Source organism: Dipodomys merriami, unplaced genomic scaffold (genome assembly GCF_024711535.1).
Source record: "Dipodomys merriami isolate MVZ:Mamm:240054 unplaced genomic scaffold, mDipMer1.0.p SCAF_2, whole genome shotgun sequence".
NCBI classification, from domain to species: domain Eukaryota; kingdom Metazoa; phylum Chordata; class Mammalia; order Rodentia; family Heteromyidae; genus Dipodomys; species Dipodomys merriami.
The window spans coordinates 118,765,289-118,785,331 of record NW_027203381.1 but is presented as its reverse complement, the minus strand read 5'-3'; the positions used below and the strand labels follow the sequence as shown (position 1 = coordinate 118,785,331).

Here is a 20,043-nt window from a genome sequence, read left to right as displayed (position 1 = left end):
ACCAGCACACACACACACAAACACACACACACACACACACACACACACACACACACACACACACACACACACACACACACACACACATGGACGCATCTGATAGTAGGAAGATGGTTTCCAAGACAAATAAAATTCTTAAAAATCTTACTAAACTCAATGCAATGACATGCAAATAATTAATTTCTTATTCATGGTTGGAATGAAGGAAAAGACATGATGAAAAGCCCAGCAACATTGAATCCACACCACGAGTGGAAGAGGACACTAAGCCTAAGAGATTATTTACAAGAAATTCACATGTGGAAAGATCCCTAAGGAAGCAGCAGCACAAGCTGCCCTTTCCAGAACAGCACATACCTTCATACCTGCAAAGTAACGGCAGAAAACTGAAGTTCATCAATGGCTGGATTTCATTGGTTTTCAGTTCTGCAGTTTGAACTCAGGGCCTGGTGCTTGCTAGGAAGGTGTTCTACCTCTTAAACCCTGCCTCCAGCCCTTTTGGCTTTAGTTATTCTTCAGATTCGGTCTCTCATATTTTTGCCAGAGTCCTCCCTCCTTAAATGGTGATCTTCCCACCTCTGCCTCTTGGAGAGCTGGAATTACAAGTGCACGTCACCCTACCCAGCTAAATGATTGCAGTTTAAAATCAGTACCCCACAGCTTGGTCCTTCTCCCTACTTGATCCGGCAGAGCACGAGTTACAATAAAGGAGGGCCTGATCCTCGTTTCTTTTCCGCTGTGATTCAGGAAAGGACAGCCTCTCAGTTATGTGGCAAAGGGGAGAGAATACATTAAAAGGAGATGCATTTAATGAAAGGAAGGAGATGGAGGCTGCCCATATTTTTTAAGCAGCTGATCTTATCGTTGGATTTAAACATCGAATTCAACTTCCAAAGATTGGGCATTCAGCAGAGACCTGAATGACACCAGAACAGCGCCTCTTCCTTTTCAGAAGGACGTAGACTGACTCTGGTCTCTGAACCCAGCGAGGGCGCTCTGAGAAGGCCTGGGCACCTCAGGCAGGGGTGGGCCACTGCGCTCTCCACCTGGAGCCCCGTGGTTCCACTGCTTCCCTGGTGTCCGGGGCCAGGACTGCCCAGTCATCACAGGCCCCAAGAGAGGAGCCGAGCCAGCCCCCTGCAGGCCCCGGGAGCGCAGTTTGGTCCAGAAAACAGGGGAGTGGCTTCCTGCCTTAGAGCCCACTCAGGACACACCCCCCTTCGGAGGTCCTGGGACCCCCAAGCCGGGAGTCTGGAAGCGCTCGCCATGCCCTCCTGTTCTGACGCTCTCACTGCCCGGCTCTGCACCTCTGCTCATTCCTCACTGTCCCAGGACCCAGCGCGGCGTCGTGTTCAGCGGCCTTGCTGATTTGTGCACTACTAGGCTTCCTCCATCTCCTTTTGCTACCAGTGATAGCTGAGGGGGAAGGATAGCTCACACTGACCTCTGAGAACACACCTCCCTGCAGAGCTCAGCCTGGAGCACTCACACTGACCTCTGAGAACACACCTCCCTGCAGAGCTCAGCCTGGAGCACTCACACTGACCTCTGAGATCACACCTCCCTGCAGAGCTCAGCCTGGAGCACTCACACTGACCTCTGACAGCACACCTCCCCTGCAGAGCTCAGCCTGGAGCACTCACACTGACCTCTGAGATCACACCTCCCCTGCAGAGCTCAGCCTGGAGCACTCACACTGACCTCTGAGAACACACCTCCCCTGCAGAGCTCAGCCTGGAGCACTCACACTGACCTCTGACAGCACACCTCCCTGCAGAGCTCAGCCTGGAGCACTCACACTGACCTCTGAGAACACACCTCCCTGCAGAGCTCAGCCTGGAGCACTCACACTGACCTCTGAGATCACACCTCCCTGCAGAGCTCAGCCTGGAGCACTCACACTGACCTCTGAGAACACACCTCCCTGCAGAGCTCAGCCTGGAGCACTCACACTGACCTCTGAGAACACACCTCCCTGCAGAGCTCAGCCTGGAGCACTCACACTGACCTCTGACAGCACACCTCCCCTGCAGAGCTCAGCCTGGAGCACTCACACTGACCTCTGAGAACACACCTCCCCTGCAGAGCACATCTGGAGCACTCACACTGACCTCTGACAGCACACCTCCCCTGCAGAGCACAGCTGGAGCACTCACACTGACCTCTGACAGCACACCTCCCTGCAGAGCTCAGCCTGGAGCACTCACACTGACCTCTGACAGCACACCTCCCTGCAGAGCTCAGCCTGGAGCACTCACACTGACCTCTGACAGCACACCTCCCTGCAGAGCTCAGCCTGGAGCACTCACACTGACCTCTGACAGCACACCTCCCCTGCAGAGCTCAGCCTGGAGCACTCACACTGACCTCTGAGAACACACCTCCCTGCAGAGCTCAGCCTGGAGCACTCACACTGACCTCTGAGAACACACCTCCCCTGCAGAGCTCAGCCTGGAGCACTCACACTGACCTCTGACAGCACACCTCCCTGCAGAGCTCAGCCTGGAGCACTCACACTGACCTCTGAGAACACACCTCCCTGCAGAGCTCAGCCTGGAGCACTCACACTGACCTCTGAGAACACACCTCCCCTGCAGAGCACAGCCTGGAGCACTCACACTGACCTCTGAGAACACACCTCCCCTGCAGAGCTCAGCCTGGAGCACTCACACTGACCTCTGACAGCACACCTCCCTGCAGAGCTCAGCCTGGAGCACTCACACTGACCTCTGACAGCACACCTCCCCTGCAGAGCTCAGCCTGGAGCACTCACACTGACCTCTGACCTCTGACAGCACACCTCCCCTGCAGAGCACAGCCTGGAGCACTCACACTGACCTCTGACCTCTGACAGCACACCTCCCCTGCAGAGCACAGCCTGGAGCACTCACACTGACCTCTGACCTCTGACAGCACACCTCCCTGCAGAGCTCAGCCTGGAGCACTCACACTGACCTCTGACCTCTGACAGCACACCTCCCCTGCAGAGCTCAGCCTGGAGCACTCACACTGACCTCTGACAGCACACCTCCCTGCAGAGCTCAGCCTGGAGCACTCACACTGACCTCTGACCTCTGACAGCACACCTCCCTGCAGAGCTCAGCCTGGAGCACTCACACTGACCTCTGACCTCTGACAGCACACCTCCCCTGGAGCATCAGGGATGTTAGATGTGTCACCTAGCAATTCTGCTTCCCCAAACCACCCAGGATAAAACAAAAACAGGTGACATTCATTAGTGGAACTCTTCTCCTGTCTTTATTTTGTTTGTTTTGCTAAAGGCAATGCCAAATTGCCATTGGAGAATCATCCTGTCTTGTCTCTCTAGTGCTGCAAACACCGGTAGGATAAGAGGCTCAGGCCATGTGCTGCATCGTTAACCCAGCTACGCAGAGAGTGTGGACAGGAGGGCCCAGGTCTGAGGTATCAGCCTGGGCACAAATGCAAGGTTCCAAGCCAAACCTCTAAAGCTCAACTCATAGAGGCCCTGAGTTTAAACCCCAGTGCCACAGAATCGATGGGTAGGTAGAGACATAAAAGGCTGCATTTTTTTAATTAGGAAGAGGTGAAGAAACTTGGGTTAGCCTGACCCTTGAGTTCAGGACAATTAAATATAGATGGGGGGACAGTGAGAGAGAGGTAGGGCTTGTCTCCTGACCCACCAAAGACATGTCCACATAAAATATAGAATGTCCTTCATATCAGATCTAAAAAATCCATATAATTATATCCCAAATATTGCAAGAGATAGAATTCTAAAGGTTGTCATTTGTTCATCTGAAACACATTTGCGCAGGCTCCTGCACTCTTGCTTGCTGCATCTAGCAGCCTACCTGCTCTGTCGTTCTCAAAGGTCCTTCGCACAGCTGTGCCCTCCAGGGAGGCCGGAGCTGGCAGAGGGCCCCTCCACTGCCCTCTCCTCAGGCCTCAGAGACCACACTGTCCTTAGCGGGTTTTCTAACCTGGCCCGCACCTCTGCAGAGAAGCCCTTGGTAGGAAACACTCTTCCAATTACCCATGTGGAACTGGCCCCTACTTCCTTCCTGGACCAAGAGCATGCTTCTATCATAATTTGTATCTATAATTTTCTAACCAGCACATAACAGAACACAGGATGCCCAGGGGGAGAGCTTTGGAGGGAGCAGAAAAGATAGGTTAGCCCACGCAGAGGTTTCCATGGGTTCCCGTTAACTACTGCTATGTGACAAACTAACTGTCATAAATTTTCCAATGAAGCAGGAGTTGGGAATGCCGTCCCGCTGTCTCCTGGGTGCTTCCCATTTGGAGTGTCTGTTGTAGGCAGAAGGTCCTGGGCTAGGCCATTGGAAGGGCCCTTGATCATGTCTGGAGCAGCTGGCACAGCTGTGGCTGTTGGCATCTCTGCTTGTAAGAAGCCACAGCAGAGATGCCCAAGACTGAGCTTCCTCATGATACAGTGGTTCCAAGTAGTAGAACTTTCCATGGAGCAATTTAAGAACCTTCCAGGATGGGGAAGTAGAAGCTGAGTCTAGAACCTAGCTTGCTTCCATCTGCCACATTCCTTTGGCAGCAAGGGGAGGGGGCTTAGAACCACCTCTTCAGGTGTCCAACTGTTGTCCGCCATCTTTAATCCACCACAATGTATGATCCCAACCAAGAAGTCATATAACCAAACAGCCAGTGTCCAGAGGGACCTAGACATTTGAGCCAAGTCTACGAAAAGGTACGTGAAAATGACCATGGCCGAAAGTATTTTTTGTCCCTCTTTTGGGAAACTGATGAGATTATTCTTTCCTGTTACATGTGCTTGACTTTCTCTTACGCTGAATTCGTGTCTGTGCTGTCGGCTCTCTTTGGTTTTTGGCAGTACTGGGGTTTGCGCTGTGCCCCCGAGGCACATCTCCAGCCCTGTTTTCCTCTGGTTCTTTTTAGGATAGGCTCTCACTTCCTGCTCAAAGGCATTGCCAGCCTCAGTCCGACTACTGCAGGGTGCTGTGTCCAGCTCCACCCATGGAGACAGACTCTCAACACCTCTGTGTGCCGGGGCAAGCCTGAAACCTCAGTCCTCCCCACTTCCGCCCTCCAAGAAGGTTAGGACCACAGGCCCATACTGCTGCACAAAGCTCTAGGTTGAAAGGAGGTCTCAAGGGCTTTTCTGCCTTGAGCTGTGATCCTGTTCTCAGCCTCCCAAGTAGCAAGGATGAAAGGCATGATCTGCCAGTATCTGACTTGGACACGTTTATATCTTCAGTTTCTTCTGGGAAAAATCTTTTGTCTGTGTAACATCTTCTTTTGGTGTAGGAACAATTTGTTCCTCTTCAATGGGGAATATCTCAGAGTGAGAGAGGATTTCGGGTACGGGTTAATCTGACCTTGATCCTTAAAAGCAACGGGTGCATTTTAGGTGTGCTCTTCACCTGGGTTTGCTCCATGCCCAGAGAGCCAGGGCTAGGACCTGAAGTTCAGCTTCCTCTCTGCTTCCTTAGCCCTGTCTGGCCCAGCCAGGCCTAGCAAATCCACAAGTATCCCCCTGGGATGGCATAAATGGCTTCCATAATGTGACCTCTTCCCCTGTGTGGGAGTTTGTCACATGTGTCTCCCCTTGTTGACCCTGAAGTCTCAAAGGTGTTCTGAAAGTGAGTTCCAAGAACTGAAGCTCTTGATTTGCATACATTTATGCAATTTTCTGGGTCAAGTGAGTTAATAACCACTTCACAGACTATCTCACACCTTCAAGTGAATCATCTAATGCCAAAAGGCTTCCAGTGGTCTATTTGGTATGTTGAACCAGGAGAGCGGGTTAGAAGCAATGGAAGGAAAGTATACTGTCCAGTGCACAGCACATACTGCATTGCGTTTGTAAGACTGGGTTTGTATGTGAAGCTGTCACACGGTAATGTCCTAGACAGCCTGGCAGTGCACAGAGACACCACTTGGAGGGCTGGGCTCAATGCTCTGCCGAATCCTGTTTGAACAAAGGGCACTGTGTTTCTGTTTTTCTGGGGGACCTACAAAGGATGTAGGTAGCCCTGATCTTCAAGGAGAGTTGAAAAGGAAGAGGAGTCTTATGTTCTAGCACATAGGGCTGGAGACTACACAAAATTGCGCTAATCTTGAGACAATCTGTGCTGGGTAGTGATCATACTTCTTTCTTTCGCTGTCCTGGACAGGGGAGCATGGGAGATACCTGCCCGTACCTGTCTTCACGAGCAGAGCTACAGTACCACCCATCAGTCAGCTCAGCTCCGTGTTAGCAGAGGGTCTCCCCAAGAAGAATCCACTGTCACATTTAAGTAATTCAAAAAAAAACAAAGATGATTCAGAGCCAGATTTAGTCTCTTCTTGCCTAAAGTTAATGAAAATTGATCATTCTGAAACACGGTGTTCCCTATTTGGGGGAGACTAAAAGATTATACACACTGCAGTGCTCTTGACTGAATTGGCCAAGGAATTGAGCCAAATCTTCCCAATTAATTAGTATTGATTGGAAAGCCCAACTTGTGACTGATGCAGAAAGCTGAGAAAACCAATCAGGCATCCCTGGGGTGCAATTAGCAGGCACTCACGTCTCCTAGGTGCTGCCCCCCTGCAATGTGCTCCTTCCTGACGGCTCGTTCAGAACGCTTGTCCACCTAAGAGGGGGAAGAGATTCCTTCCCTGGGTCACGATGAGGCTTCTGCCTGAGTGGAGTGGCTCCGTTGGAGAAGCAGGTGCAGCCTAACAGAAAGATCCACTCTCCAAAGGGGTCCAACCTCCCTTTCCTGAAAGAGCCTCCCCGAGACACCAGTGTTCCCATACACATACTCCTTTTTTGGAGGGGGGGGTTCCGGTCGTGGGGCCTGGGCACTGTCCCTCAGCTCTTCAGCTCAAGGCTAGCGCTCTACCACTTGAGTCACAGAGCCACTTCCGGCTTTTTTTTTCTTTTTGCTTATGTGGTGCTGAGGAATCGAACCCAGGGCCTCAGGCATGCAAGGCAAGCGCTCTACCACTGAGCCACCTTCCCAGCCCTCCATACACATACTCCTAAGCCCCGATGAGCCCCACTAACCCAGACCCTCCCGACGTAAACCGTCTGTATTATCACAGAGCGCAAGTTGGTCCCCACCTCTGAAAAATTGCTGGCTAAGCGGATCAGCTCTCTAAATATTATAGCCAAGCGTAATTGCCCAAGCATGTAATCCTAGCTAGGAGGAGGTGGCAAGCAGGAGAAATGGAGAAATGTGATTCCAGAACTGCCTGGGTCAAAGTTCTCAACACCCCATCTCAATGAATAGTTGGCACGCGCCAGTCCTTCCAGCTATACAGGAAGTACAAAGAGGAAGATCATGGTCCAGGCTGGCCCTGGACAAAAATGGGAGGTTCTATTCCAGGAAAAAATATAAAATATGGCTCGAGTGAGAAAGAACCCGCAAACTAAGTAAGCACAAGGTCCTAAGTTCAACTCCCATGCCATCAAAAAGAGACTGCCACCACTTTACCTGCTTCCAAGAACAAAATGTTCTCAAGCACACAAATTCTGCTCCCAGTCCCATTCCTGAAGGAACTGTGGAGGAGGCAGCCTGGGAGCTGCTGCCCTTCCCTGGAAGGCCAGGCTTCCACGTGTACCGAGGACTGAAACTACTGTGTACAGGCAAGGAGCCATCTCCCCCTCCATTAGCAATGGACCAGGCAAGTCTGCGCCAAAGCCTCGCACTTATGGGAGGTGTTTCTTGCTCCCCATTTCCACCCTCAACCCAAAGGGCAAAACAAATCTGCTGTTATAACGAAGATTCACAGTAACAAATTCCCTGTCGGCACTCATCCCTAAAGCCACCTTCACACCGAATCTATCCACGAGTTGCACAATAGTCCACCTTGAGCAGTCCCTGGTGGTTTGGAGGGCTGGATCAAGAAGCAATCCCCATGGCATTCCTTCCCTGTAGGGATCAATATCAGGAGAAACCGCGTGCTGCTGCGGCTGCCTTCTGTAGTGCAAATCCTTTAACGGGCCTGAGGCCAACAGCATGGAGGATTGCTCTTCTACATTGTTCCTGTGGTTGCTCTAAATATGACAGAGGGTGGAGAGAGAGAGGGAGAAAAAGGAATAGAAGGAGGGAGAGAGGAAGGGAGAGGGAGGAAGGGAGAGAGAGAGAGTGTGTGTGTGTGTGTGTGTGTGTGTGTGCGCGCGCGCGTGTGTCTGGGAACCCCGAGGGAGAGCTCAGGTGCTGGCTTCTCTGAGCGCTTCCCATGTGGGTGGCATTCACAGTAACCCTCACAATCTACCAATCTACCCCACCTCCGCAGCTCAGGTTTTATTGCACCCCATGGGGGGAGGGGAGTGGGTTTCATTTTGGGGGCCAGAAGATGGCTGCACACGGAACAGATGGGGAACTTTGGAGATGTGCACTCAGCACCAAGGTGTGCGGCCTGTGGATCTGTCATGGTTGCAGATTTTAAGCTATCTTTATCCTCCTTCTCCGGCACAGGTGTCTGTGGCCTGCTGAAGCTCCTTGTACAGGCCAGAGCCCTGCCCCCACTGTCCTCCACACACCGCAGTGCTGCGGTGTGTCAGGCGCCCTGGGCTTCCTTGACTCTGTCCTCAAACTTCGACCCGGTTGCATCCACAAGCATTTGGAGCAAAAAAGAGAGCGTCATTGCTGCGTTGCCAGAGTTTCATGGGCCCTTGGTATCTTTTCTAGAAATCACATCCCTGCTTTGTGCCTTCCATGTCAGCCATCCTAGATACAAGGGCAACACCAGCCATCCATCCAATACCAGCCCTCCATCCTGCCACCAACCTTTGCTTCTAGATCCAACCTCAGTTCCTTTGCCCTTTGAGAATCCATGCCCACGAGGCCTTGGTCCACATACGTGTACAAACCAAAGATGCAATGGGTCCCAGCACTCTGCCCAAGATAGCTCCCTATGCACTAGGAACAAAGCAAAGAACTATCATTCTCGTGGGTAACAAGAAGTCAAATCCTCGCTGGGATAAATATTGGAAATCTATTTCCTATTTGAAAACACACTCGGCATAACAGCAATATCCATGTCTGTCTGTCTGCTGTCTGTCTGTCTCTCTGTGAGTGCAAGTTCTTCACCTACTTGATTGAAGGAAAACAAGAAAATTATCTGTGAATGGACTTATGAGTGAGTTCCCTCAAAATCCCTAGGAAGAACAAACCCTGAATTCCTATGGCTAGGGCTTTATTTAAAATGGCGCAGGAGTCTGAGACAAGCAGAAATGGTCAGATAAGTTGATGTTAGGTGAAATGAACCCCAAGGTAAGTATTCAAATGTTTTTGCTTTCATGCGATTGTTACTAACATATTTATAACATGATTTCTTTGTTGCTTTGTATGTCCCCCACAGTACAATCCCTGCTTTCACTGTATTTAATGTCCGTATAATTTGTGGAGGGGAAGGGGAAAAACAAATCGTTTAAATAGGGATACAGGTGGATAGGTGAACCCATTGCAACAATGAGATGCACAAGTCGTTATGTCAAAAAACGAACTTTACAACTTTGGCGGCGGGGGGGGGGGGGAGAGGGACTGTGGAGGGAGAGGGGGAAGGGATGGGAAGGGGAAACAAAGGAGGAGGCAACAATGCTTGATAAGAAATGTACTCAGTATCTTGCCCATGTAATTGTAACCCCTCTGTATGGTATTTTCACAATTTAAAAAAAAAAAAAGATTCAGAAGGAAAATAAAATAAAATGGTGCAGGAGAACATTGCTCACCAATGCTTTCACCTGATTCAATATCACTGATCCCATAACCATACCAAGTCACACAGAACCTCCCTGCTTCTCTCATACGCTCCCAATGAATCATAACTCACCTGAGAAAGGCCACACCCATTCCAGTGCCACATCACCCACACCTCACAGAAATGCCGGCAGCCATGAGTCCAGACAGCTCGGCAAAATACTTCTATATAGACGTTGAGCTAAACCTAGACATCAGGGAATGTTGTTCAGAAATCAGGTAGGTCCTGAGCAACCCCAAGACACAGTCTTTGGGAAACAAAAGAATTGCAGTTCACTAAGTCATGAGGATCTGTTCCAGTTTCAGAAATTCAATTTAGCTTGGGTAAGCTCAAGCTCCATCAGGAGGTTTATTATTCATAAATATTTCCTTCACACTGGAAATCTCCCAGCAACCACTCTACACGTTCCTTTCAGTAGCCATCTACTCCTGCACTTCAGGAAGGAAATTTAATTCCTGGAGTCTCTTGGGGTAACCAAGATCAAGATATATACCAGAACATCTAGAAAAATTATTTTCTTACACAAAAAAATCTGTTGTTTCTGGCTAAACATGTCTCACAGAGGAACAATCTAGATTCAAATAGCCCTGTTTGTGTTTCCAAATGTGCTTGAATTTAATTTGAACATTTGTGACTCGTGATGTAAACAACTATTTCACTCCAGTAGAAAAAGTGAGTCAAGAAACAATGAACCCCTGACCTGACTAAGCAAACAGCAAAGGGATTTTGTTCACAGAGAGTAAAAATCTCTGTGTATCTGTATGTACACACACACACACACACACACACACACACACACACACACACACACACACACACACACACACACACACACACACACACACACACACACAGGATTATTACCCAGTTTCAAGGCACAAAGAATGCTTGGGTTTGACTGGTTGTATATTCAAAAGTTTAGGGGCATCCTGGATAATATGCAGTGGGTTTGTGTCATATTCCATATCAATTAATACCATGATAATGTCAACACCATGAATTACAAGACACCTACTTCCTAGTCAATGACTCAAGACAACGTATAACATGACAAAGTTCTAGCCGAGCCCAACCTGTTCAAGTCCTAATACACCCGGATTGTTTGGGGATAGAAATAATTTCAAAACACCCATAAATCACTCCTGTAGTCCTCACTATTTTACGAGTTAAACAAAGACTTCAACTAAACTTGGAATATTTGGAATAATGTATGCTTTCTTGAAAATAATCAATAGGATTTTGGAGTGTTCATTTTAGGATCAAGTGACTACTATGCAAATCTCATAACATTTGTCGATTTCTGTCTTCCTGGGTCCTAACTCCTTCAATGCTTGTAAGCAGCTTGCCTTATTCGCTATTAATAGGGAGTGCACGTGAATGTAACAGATCACTCTAGATACTCATAGTCACAAAGGAAAGCAAATTGAATTTCAATGGAATGCGATATTAAGCTCAAACAAAAATTCCAAAATCCAGGAATTTAAGAATAAGAAATTAAGCAACTTAGATTCTTTAGGGAAATTCTTAGATTCTTCTTGAAATTTTTATCCAGTCTTTCTTTGACTATTTTTCTGGCTTTGATCTTTACTTAATTGCAGAGGCAAAATCCTGTAAGAGACTTACCATTATAATAATGTATCATGTACATATATCATACTCAAGTAGTTTTACCTAAAACTAATGTACCATAGGCGAGTAACAATTTGGATATATACAGTGTCGTTATCCTATAATTATCAGGTAAATCTCCAATTTCTTTTTTCCCCCACAGAAGCAAGCATCTTTTTATTATCTAGATAAGGAAAAGCTTTATTCATTTCCTCTTGAAGTTTTCCATTCGATTGGTTTTTATACATCCAAGAAAGACTCACTGTTTCTATGGTGTGAAGATGCATTCAACTGGAAGAAATTCCAGCCATTAAAAGGCACAAAGTTACACCCCTCTGTAGAGCTCACAAAGCATTGGGCATGCAGATAGCACTGGCAGACCAATGGCATGCCAGGAGAAAGCCAGGGCATGGGAGGCAAAGAGCACATCACCGGCTCAGCCACCACCATGCCTCAAGTTCAGACTCCAGGATCCCCAGGAACCACAGGGTGAACACTGGGGCGATTACTCTCAAAGTAAGCACCAGATACCCAGGGGCACCTGCCTCCTATGGAAGAGCCCACAAGATCAAAAACATGGTTGATCTCATTAAAGATGCTATGAATATAAACCATGTAGTTTGATCTTAAGAGGTACTATTTGCTTTCTTAAATCTCATCCTCTCACAAGTTCACAGTGGAATTTTCCAGAGGCTGATACCATGAGACTTTGCAATGGATTGAACCCAAAAGCAGACAGGACAATCTGGACATCGTCTGTCCAGCCAGAGGTCATAAGATGTACAAAACATCGCCACTCTTTAGTGACAAGAGTGGATTGTTGGGATTTTTATTTTTCTGCTTGGGAAAATATAATTACTTTTCATAAAGAAAAGTTTTCAGTTAGTTTATCATGCAGTGGGTCTATTTCTTTTTTGTATTTTTTGGTTGTTCTGAGTTGTTTTATTAGCATAAATTAGTTGTGCAAAGGTCTTCTGTTGTGCTGTTTCATACATGCATATAAAGTACGCTGACCATATTCACCTCCCCTGTTATGGACTCTTGTTGCTCCCCCTTTTTTACAACCTGTAATGGGTTTCAATTCACTTCTATTTGGGACATGCGTACAATGTAATGCCATCATTTTTTAGTGAATTACTAAGTAAACCTTTAACATTTTATTTATTTTAATTTCTGAGATAGGATACATCAATAGATATAATCAACATAAATGCAAGTTGGGGGAGGGTGGCTCAGGCACTTTAAAGAGTGAAAAGATGTCATGAGAACCAAAAGCTTGAAATGACTAGATGCCCCGGGCCTCTCCAGAAGCTTTGGGCAGCAAAGCATTATGATGGTAAGGTTGAAGGTCAATGGGAAGGAATTCCAGGGGGCCCACGGGAGTAGCCAGGGAGAGTCGGTGTGAGCCGGGTACACCCCCGCCCCTCCTCCGCACTCCCTCAGGAAACCCCCCTTCAGTGAGCAGACATGATGACCTTTCACCCCAGAGGACACCGCTCTGCTGCTACTCAGCAGAATGAGGAGGAGGAGCATCCTGACCCCGAGTCTCACTCAGGACCCACCCCAGCCTGCACAGCACAGACTGCACAGAGAACTGGAAGCATGTTCAGGGTGCCCCGCCCCACCCCCACATGCCAAGGAGGGTTTGCAGGACCCCAGGAGACGGCCATGACTGTGAACTCGACTGGGAAATGCCAGCACAGCCTCCATCCAGCTGGAGAAAAGAATGGGCTCTCCACAAAAGGAGACTTCATTTATAATTCTTACCAAGTTCAAGCTTGCAGAATCTAACCTCTCCAGCGTTCTCAGAGCCAGTGGGGCTGTTTCTCATGGCTGCTCCCTGCCCTCCATCCCAACCACTTAAGCCAGGGAGCTGGAGTTAACCATGCATTCATATTTCCTTCATATCTGGGCACTTCTGGATCCTCCACAGCCCGGCTCCGGGACCACAAACTTCCCACCCCAGACTGCGAGTTCCCAACCCTTGGAAACCATGCTGCTCCTTCCTGCCATTTAAAGGCCACCAAGAGGCAGCCTGCAAGTGTTCTGTCACTGCTTTTGTTGCATGTGCCGGTGAATGGCTGCAGGGAAAGCAAAGCTCCCATGGCAGCCCCAGCCCGGGACACGCACTGCATCCGGGTGCTGGGAGGGAGGGAGGCAAGTTGACAAGCCTTCCTTCTATGCAGTGCGCACTTCACAGTTTTCAAAGCACTTCTCTCATTTGACCTCATTTTATCCTCACCACAACTCGGATGTGTTCTCACCAACACTAATGAAGAAAGCAGAGAACTATATTTGTATTGTGATTATTGTGTTGCCCCAAATGGGAGTCCCCTTGGGGGAGGAACTTGGTGTTTACCACTACATTTAGCTAGCTCAGCTGTGAATCGTTCAAACCCACTGGAAACAGAAGAGCAGACGTAAACCGTCAGCTGAGCTGGGGCAGGCATGCTGCGCGCCCAGGGCTGCCGAGGGGGAAAGGGTACGAAGCCAGACTGCTCGTATCGCCTTACCATTTTCGCCCGAGGTCTTGTCTTTTCCATTGGTTGCTCCAGAACCTTGTCGCTAAAAACAGTTGGGGGGACAAAAAGGAAAGAAAAGAAACAATCAGATATAATCAGAATTGTCTGCACCACTTTCACTGGTTCAAATACCTCTGGATTTATATTGTGCTAAGCTGTGTTTGTATGCTCGAGCTTTCAAGACATTCTACTGCAGCTGAGATAAAACACGGTACTCATGGGCCAGTAAAGGATCAGCCCCGGGAAGGGCCTGCTGACGTTGCAGACCCTGCCCCTGTGCATGGCTTGCTGAGCACAGCTCTCCAGGCATGAGGAAGCCAGACCAGAGCCAAGGTGTGAGGAAGAGGACCCAGCCTTGCGCTCACTGCCAGGAGATCGAGGCTGGCCTTCAAGGATGGCCTCACAGATGGAATCTCTTACCAATGTACAAGGTCCTCTTGCTAATATACTTTATCACTACACCACTCTTAAGCTGCTAGTGTTGCCTCTATGTCTGAGCCATTTTTTCTGTTGATGCCTATCGTGGGCATTGTCCTTCTACCAACTTGGCCAGAATTACAGAGAGCTGAAAGGTTAGATCTGAGTCTCTGGGGAAAAGCAGTCTGGGTGTGTTTGGGGAGGCACACGAAATGCACCACAGGTGGACAGAAATACCCCCCGCAGATTCACATCATCTCGACAGCTGGTCTCATTCGTGGAGAGACATTCTGTCGATCCAAGCCGAAAAATACCAAAGAGACTGCACAGTCTCCAACATTCAGAAGAATGGGAAGAAAGCATGGTATGCGGGGTCATGATGCCAGGAGGGGTAGGGACTGCGGTTCTCCTGAAGAGAACAGCCCACAGGACTCACCATTATGACCTATGTGCAGGAAAGGGGTTCCAGAAATATCCTATCACCAAATGAGGGGCACCAGCTCCAGGTGACCCCCATAGATGGATAAACACCCCCTCGGACTTATACTCGGGTCCACAACATGAGCCTAAAAATGACCTGGGAGCTGTAATAATTGAGCCTTCGTTGTTTGGCCGTGCCACAAGGAACTCCCGGGACACTGTGCATTTGCCATTTATAAACACAGGCCAGATGAGTGGTTGTAAATAAGTAAATGGCAACGATGTACATTGGAAAAGTTAACCATCCTGTGGGTGCTTATGGCCATGGGCCAATGAGAGCCTGAGAGCAGAGTCAAGGCTCTGTATCACCACCACCCCTCAGCCTGCCAGGGGTCCGTGTGAGCACCAGCTCCTGCCTTGGTGAAGATGCGCTGGCCCACTCCGCAAGTCTCAGGCAGGATAGGGAACAAAAGGCACATGGTGGGAAAGGCCACAGAAATGCTGGTCCCTTCTTCGTCTTTAACTTGGGACGTCCAGAGTTTCAGCTAGAGCAGCTAGAGCTGCCTGCGTCACATGGAGATCGGAGGTCACCATCCGTAGCCAATTGTCAACTGACCCATGACATCCCCCCATTCCCCAGGGAGCCTGGGCCACATATCACCTGCTATACACATGCTCCCTGCAGGTAGCAACCAGCCAGGACCAATATGCTTCCTACCCACTGGCCCTCAGTCTGATGCCTCCTTGGGTTTTAAAATTGGGTTAGTTTGAGGCACATGATGGAACTCTGACTAGCACTGAGTTGAGCCAAGTGAGTGACTCAGCAGCCAGCCACAGTGGGGAACACCTCCACTATCCAACCCCCCCTGCATAATTCATAGACAGCCCAGAAACAGAATTCTGCAGACGAGAAGCAGAATGTTCTCATGTGGAATGAAGTCAAATTAATATGGAACCCAAGTGGGAAATAGGTGCTGGCCCAGCCACACTCGCGTAGTGCCTTCCATGCGAACACCTTTCAAATGCCATGAGTTTCACTTTGTTCCACAAAAGAGAATTTCTCAGAAACCAGAGGAAAATGGTGGTGAAATGTGCACAGGGAAGCAAGGAGTCACTCGTTCAGAATTTCTAAGATGGGGTTTTTGTGGGGAGTTTTTTTTGGTGTCAGGTCTTATTTGATGGAGGTAAAATGAAGATGTCACTGGAGATTGCATCTCAGATCAGAAAACGATCCTGACAAGAAAGAGCTAGTCACTGAGAGCATCTTACTTCAGAATTCGTGGCGACCTGGTGACATTTTTAAGGGAAGACTGAGGGCAAAGGAGGTGGGGATGCATCAAAGAGCTGCTTTCTCCCCAGCGTCTGGTCTTTATGCAAGAATGCTTTGCCACCATACTCACGCAAGGCAAAGGGTTTTCCCTGAACTAAAAATTGGCAGGTCCGTGCCAGTGTTGGAATAACCGCAGGCCCCACTGGCAAAGCCAGGCCCTCACCGCTCCACCGACCCTAGCGGCATCCTACGTGAGGAAGACGCCATGATCATTGTCCTCACTTGCCACCTGTGTCCTCCACACGGAGAAGATTGTGCTGCAGGCCCCAGGGCTGAGGTCCAAAGTCACAGCCAAAGCCGTGGCTCCAGGCTCTCTCTCGGCCGCTGTCTATGCACATCTCTGAGCAGTGTGTGCTGCGTCCCTCCTGGGGCTCAGCCAGCAGGAGGTAAGCGGGGGGAAGATTTGGGCTCGAAGGTTAATGTGATTTCATCACCAACATCAGGCAAAGAGTTCACAAGAAAGCGGGAAGGAGTCCAACAAGAGTGAAGGGCTCAGTTCTAGAAATACTGGGATTGTTTTTTAAGTTCAAAAATCACAAGCAGCAGAGCTAGGCTGGGGAGCTTAAATAAATTGATGGATAGGTAGTAGGTGGATGTGGGGGGTTGGGGGTGGATGGGTGGGTGGGGAAAAGGAGGAAAAATAGGAGGGGTGGTTAGTTGGATGGGCAGGTGGACAGGTGGACGGACGGATGGATGGATGGATGGATGGACAGGTGGACGAATGGATGGATGGATGGATGGATGGATGGATGGATGGATGGATGGATGGGTGGGTGGATGTAAAAGACAATGATGGAAAAGCTTCTTTTTCATGAGGTGATGGATGTTCGTGTCCTGTGGAAAACGTTGCCTGCCTCTTCACCCTACTCCAATCCCCAAGTGAGAAAAGATTTGGCTCCTTCCTCTACCCTCTGCCATGCCAACACCACTCTATTATCCTGAGCCTCTATGCTGTACCTTGAAAAGAATTAGTTGTATCTCAAGAATAGCCTATGTTATCATCGTACTAATCAATAAAATCAAATGTTCAAAGGCACAATCCTGATCTATTTCCTAGGAAATCAGAAATGATTCAGCGGTATCATGACCACCACCTCTGTGCTATTCAGCCAGGTATCTATATCATTAATGTGTTAGTTCATGCACAACGCAGGGAAGTTCTTCCCTGGCCAGGAGCAGAGCCATAATCACCATATTAATGCAGAAGACATTCTTGCAGACAGGCTGTCAGAATTGTGTAAAAAAACCACATACTCGTGTACATGAGAGTTTCAGAGATGTGCCCTTCATGTCTATTTGACAGCAGAAGTCTGCTTTGATGTTTTCTGATGGATCTAGAGAGTGAGAGGACTGTGGTGGCCATAGCAAGCAGAGACAGATGGATAGATAGATAGATAGATAGATAGATAGATAGATAGATAGATAGATAGATAGATAGATAGATAGAATAGAGATGACAGAGATAGTAGAGGGAGCTTCAGGAGCACAGGGTCCTAGTCTTAGAGGCCAAAGTTTAGCATCCAATTCAACCACAGCAAAGCAGCACCCTTAGATGTGCTCAGGAGAATCCCAGGAAAATCGCACCAGGAGTTTTTCGATCTGCTCTTTGACATAGTGTTTGAGGTTGAGTCTGCTCCAGCCGTCTCCAGCCTGCCTCCGTCCTACTTTCGTAAAGGGCTCCCACCTTCACCCTCCGCAGCACCGTCACACGGCCGCGGGCAGGGTCCTCTGCCATCTGCTTCCTAAGTCGTGGGAACTCTGGTGCTGACTCCAGCTCCGTGTTTCTCCTCCCAGGGCTCGCTGCCCCACCCCCAGCCTGTGTCCTCCATTTTCAAATACGTTAAAGCGAAGTCACTGTGGTCATCCCCAGAGTCCTCTTCGAGGGTCCGAGGGTCCCCCGTGGACAGCGGCTCCCACTTAGGTTTCCCATTATGGTAGCAAATAGGAAAACTACTGAGTTAACACACAGACACGTCCTCTTCCAAATGACTCATTTCACTATTATCCTTGTTAGGATCAGGATGTGCAAAGTGCCGCCTAACGACACAACATGTAATTTTCACTTGACACTGTGAAAGTCGCCTTCTGCTCTCTCTGCTCCATGCTGCTAGCCTGTGTGTCGGCTGGGAAGTCTATGGAAGGATGATGGATGGACGCAGGACCGGACAGAGCCACCGCTCTGGGCTCTCCTCCTCACAGACGGGAGAAACCATTCACACGGCTCAGGGAGACGTTTATCTTTTCACTGATGCCCACTAATAAAAATGCCACATCCCCCACTTAATAAAACCTGACATGAAAATAACCTACATAAACACTGAGTATGCAAAAGATCCTCATGCCTTGAAAAATTCATTCTGGCCGTCTAGCGCGCAACAACCATCCAAAAAACACCATGAGAGGCATTTAAAGGTAGAATTTCTGAGGTGAATTTTCCTGACAATCTATAAAATAATGACAACAACAACAAAACGTGTCTGCGTCTGGGTTCCTCAGAAAGCACTGTTTGTACGATAGCTTTGACAGAGAGGGCCATGTCAGGAGTGGGGGTGGGGGACGGGAAGGGGGACGGGGGGGGCACTCCTGGCAAGACGCTTCAGCAAGCTGGCCATTGTGAGGTGTGGCCGTGCTGACCCGGTGGGTCACCCTCTGGAGCTGTGTGAGCTGGGTCTGGGTCGGACCCTGGAGAGGAGATGCTCCAGTTAGTTTCCTGATGGCTCTCATTCATCGAGTCAAGATGCTCCCCGTAGCATTGATTCATCCTGAGGCATCTCTGCAGTGCAGTCTGGCGCCTGGCACTCACCTGGGGTCAGTGTGAAAGCCCCAGGGTGGGAGGCAGAGGCGTTCAGGGTGGGTGGACAATAAGCTGACGTTGGCACCATGTCCGGGTTCCTGTCCAGCTTTGGGTCCATTTTCCCCATACATCATGCACAGAATGGATACTATAACTATCTGACCACTTCGCAGGGACCTGCAGGATTGAGCTCACGCTCACATGCTCACGGCTCAGCATCTGCTTGGATGTCCCTAACAGACTTGTCAGCATCTGGGTGACGTGTCCCTTGGAAAGCCCAGCGGTGCTTTCCTGGAACATTCTCCTGTGACATCAACCACAAAAACTGCGGTGTCCCTGGAAAAGCTAGCTACTCCCGGGCAAGGTGCAGCCTGCACTTGATTCTGGTACAAAATGTAGGTGCACACCAAGAAATTCACTGATGAAGATGAAAGGGTAATCCTTAAAAAAAAATCCAAAGCACTGCAAGCCAGGCACTGGTGACTCACACGTGTCATCCTAGCTATTCAGGAGGCTGAGATCTGAGGATCATGGTTTAAAGCCAGCCTGCACAGGAAAAGTCTGTGAGATTCTTATCTCTAATAAACCACTCAGAAAAATGGAAGTGGCTCTGTGGCTCAAGTGGTAGAGCACAAGCCTTAAGCTGAAGAGCTGAGGGACAGCGCCCAAGCCCAGAGTTCAAGCCCCACTACCGACAAAAAAACAAAAACCAAGAAACCTCTGTCATTATGAATTCTAATCTAGAACACAAGACACACTGTATCTCTTTTGGAAGTCAAGCCAAGCACATATAATATAACCTCATCTTTAGGATGAAATGCAAGTTCTCATTAAAGGCATTTTTTTATTCTAGAAGGTTGAAGAATATGAAATATGAAATTAATTTGAGTTAAATTTAAGGTCCAGATTATAGTCTAAGAAGATTCTTGAATCTCCATCGATGGGATTTAATTAGATGAATGTGTATTCAACACAAGAACTGGACTTGAATGCCTTTAATTTGTATTGTACTGACAGGCTCACTGGAAGCCCCTTTATACAACTACACAAAGATAATAATTTTTTTTAAAAAAGAGGAAAGCCTCCATACTTAACAAGAAGATTGGATCAGGGACTAGGGAACAAATGGCCTCCAGAAGTGGTAAGAGCCTAGGTCACCCCCCAGATTTTTCAGGGTCTCACCACACCCCATCTCTCATTTCTTTGTCCTCGGTAGATCTGCC

General features: G+C 48.7%; 1 protein-coding gene across 1 annotated transcript in view; it reads right to left on the bottom strand.

Annotated features, from left to right (window-relative positions):
* The window catches only part of Pcp4 (Purkinje cell protein 4), a 53,975-nt gene that overhangs the window by 15,067 nt on the left and 18,865 nt on the right, over positions 1–20,043 (bottom strand). Inside the window, exon 2 of the mRNA XM_070028822.1 lies at positions 13,851–13,902. Coding sequence (XP_069884923.1) covers positions 13,851–13,902 — 52 coding nt within the window. The remainder of the gene's footprint in view (positions 1–13,850; positions 13,903–20,043) is intronic.